The sequence below is a fragment of the Equus quagga genome, chromosome 2 (genome assembly GCF_021613505.1).
Source record: "Equus quagga isolate Etosha38 chromosome 2, UCLA_HA_Equagga_1.0, whole genome shotgun sequence".
Lineage (NCBI taxonomy): Eukaryota > Metazoa > Chordata > Mammalia > Perissodactyla > Equidae > Equus > Equus quagga.
In genome coordinates this window covers 76,188,601-76,191,548 of record NC_060268.1, presented here as the reverse complement: position 1 = coordinate 76,191,548, position 2,948 = coordinate 76,188,601, and the positions used below count along the sequence as shown (strand labels likewise).

At 49.9% G+C, this 2,948-nt stretch overlaps 1 protein-coding gene across 1 annotated transcript; it reads right to left on the bottom strand.

The window, feature by feature from the left end:
* Window positions 1–241: 241 nt before the first annotated feature.
* Window positions 242–1,907, bottom strand: NDN (necdin, MAGE family member). Its single transcript, XM_046653730.1, has one exon. It carries the CDS (start codon window positions 1,792–1,794, stop codon window positions 817–819), a length of 978 nt encoding a protein of 325 aa, XP_046509686.1. The 5' UTR covers window positions 1,795–1,907; the 3' UTR covers window positions 242–816.
* Between the last annotated feature and the right edge of the window lie 1,041 nt (window positions 1,908–2,948).

The following is a 2,948-nucleotide window of genomic DNA, read 5'->3' as shown; positions in this document are numbered from 1 at the left end:
TGTCCACATGATTATGAGCACTTTTGCTTTTGTTTTTTATACTTTTCTACATTTGTTAGTTTTGAAATGAACATGTGAGTTACATTAAAAAAAAAACCATAAACTTTACACACTTATGAGTAATGATGAGTAGAGATTTTCATACCATATTAGATGAAAGTTATATTTGTACACTTTTTAAAATGTCTCATTCCCCACCCACACAGCTGTGCTAAAAAAATAAAGTACACTTTGCCAAAAATGATTGTATCACAAGAATCTTTAATGTTTACTTTAAAGTTTACTCATGGTGGGTTTGTATTTGTGTTTAGTAAAGTGTGCCAAGTGCCCACATTGAGACCATTTCAGTTCACATCACTGCACTCCACATGGATGTTTCCTGCGCCCAGCGAGGTCAGAGAAGGGCCTTGACTTTTCTCTTGGTTAGGCCAGCTTTACTGGTGAGTTCTTCCAAACTCTCCAGGAACAGTCTACCCTAATACACACCATCCGTCCCATATAAAAGAATAAGGTGGAAAATTTCTCAATGTATTTCATAAGTTTAGCACGTCTCTGGTACAAAAATTCAAGAAAGGTAGCACAAAAAGCGAAAGCACCAACCGAGCTTACTTATAAACAAACATGCATAAATCCTACACTCTACTCAATAGTACTGAAATGAATACAACATTGCATTAAAAGGTATAAAAGCACTGTACTGAAAACAAAGTTACACGTGAAATACTGCACAGTAAATCCTGAATACTCTAATGTCCCACCCCACCCTTCCACCGCCCTGGTGAGGGTCAGAAACCATTAATTTGCCTCCAGACCTTGCTAGTCCTCGGAGACACTGCTGCGGGGGCAGTGGGCTGTGGGATCGGCCTCCCGCAGGGCTCTGGCCTCCTCCAGAGCTTCTCTGTATCGGGAAGGCCAGGCCTGGGGGTCTTTTTTAAAGACCCTGGCTAGGAACTCCATGATTTGCATCTTGGTGATTTCGCGGCTGGCACGGGAGCCCCAGAAGAATTCGTACTCCGGTGGCTCAACGTGGGGTACGCGCTGGTACTTCAGGTAATTCTGCTGGACGAACTCCTCGGTGATGAGCTTTCTTACATCTCCAAAGGTGGAGTGCTTCTTCCAGGGCCGCAGCCCCAGGATGCGCAGCACGTTCCAGACAGCACTCTCTCTGGCGCCGCGACCCTTCACATAGATGAGGCTCAGGATCATCAGCAGGAGGCCTGTCATGGGCATGCGGTTGCTCAGCGCCACTCTGTCCAGCTCCTCCGGCTCCAGCGCTTTGACGAGCGAGAACTCCATCGTGTGCAGGCTGGTCAGCCTAAGGTGTAGCCCAAACACTCGGGCGAGGATGAGGCTGGTGCGCCTGAGAATGCTTCTGCACCATTTCTTGTAACTACCGATGACATCCTTCACCATGTCTGGAAACCAGATGATCATCCTCTTCTGGTCCTTGACCAGCACGTACCACATGAGCTCATGCGCCTTCTGCACCAGCTGGGCCGGGGCGGGCGGCGTTGGGCTGGGCTGGGCAGCACTTGGGGCCTGGTGGGCGCGGCCTTCCTCCGCGGCCTGCTGCAGGGCCTTCGGGTCTCCCTCTTCGCTTGGGGCCTGGGATGGCGGCAAGGCCAGAGAGGCGTCGGTGGGGCCTAGAGGAGGGCTCTCTGGCCCTGCAAGGGTCGCGGCCTCAGACGCGGGTGGAGAGGGCCCCCCGGGAACCCCAGGGTTGCCGTGCACCTCAGAGTTGGAGGGCTCGGCTGTAAAGTTGGGGTCGCACACATCCTTACTTTGTTCGGACATGTCTGCTCCGTCTGACAAGGGCACGGCCTCTGCGTCCAGGAGCTCCTCGACGGTGCACTCCCTCCACGGAGTCCTGGAGAGGAAGTGCGCGTTGCTGCGCGCGGCGCCTTCCGCAGCGGCCTGGCTGGGCGGGGCGGCGGCGGTATGGGTCACTGCGCCTGCGCGTCCACTGCCGCGGGCGGAGCTGCCTGGGTGGGGCGGGGAGCCCAACGGGGCGGGTGTGCAGTGAGACCACCCCCCAAGGAAGGTAGAGTCGCCGCTCAATATTGGCAAAGGCGACCCCCAGGTGTCCTGTTTGGGCTAAGGAGGTCTTGAGGAGGAGGGGAGAGGGATGGGTGAGCACTGGAGAAGGAGCCAGTTTAAAGAGAGAGATGGTAATTTAAGCTTCTGAGATGCTGAGTTTGACTTTCTTATTCAACTGGGTATATCCGGAATCAGATTAGACATGAGTCCCAGAAAAAGGTCTCCGCTGGTCTGTAAACTTGGGTTTCATGACAGCGAGTGTGAGAATTTAAACTGAGAGGACAATTGGGATTGTCCCCCACCAAAATATGTAAACTGTGAGGAGGATGCCCGAGATTGGAATCCTGAGAAATACCAATAAAAATTGATGGAATCCCTACCAAATCAGAGGGCTTATAAAATGAGAAATGCAGAATGTAGTCAATCCATATGCAAAGACAGCTTTCTGGGATATAGTATTCTAATGACCTTGTTAGTGTTTTAATAGTCTTTGACTTTGGTTTTCCACTTCCCTTGGGTCTTTTTGATTTCATGTTAATTTTTCCATTAAGATCCTGACGTACCAAGATTTCAAAATTTATTATCACAAACTTGTCTAATGTCTTTTTTCCCCGTTTGCCCAGCACCCTTCTTCTCCTGATGACTGTTATGACCTCCACTTTGTGTTCATATGAACCCTTCACCTTCTCACAGGACCCCACCTCTACCTTCTCGCAGCAACTAACTGTTCCCGTGTTGGCAGCGCACGCACATCCCTCCCAAGACTTTTCTTTTCTTTCTTTCTTTCTTTTTTTTTTTTTTTTTTAACATGGGTTCCATAGATCATGTCTGGCAGTCTCTCTCAGATGATCAAGGATATGAGATGCAACATACTGGTGGTTGTGATTTCCAGTTTCAGAAAACAGATCCAC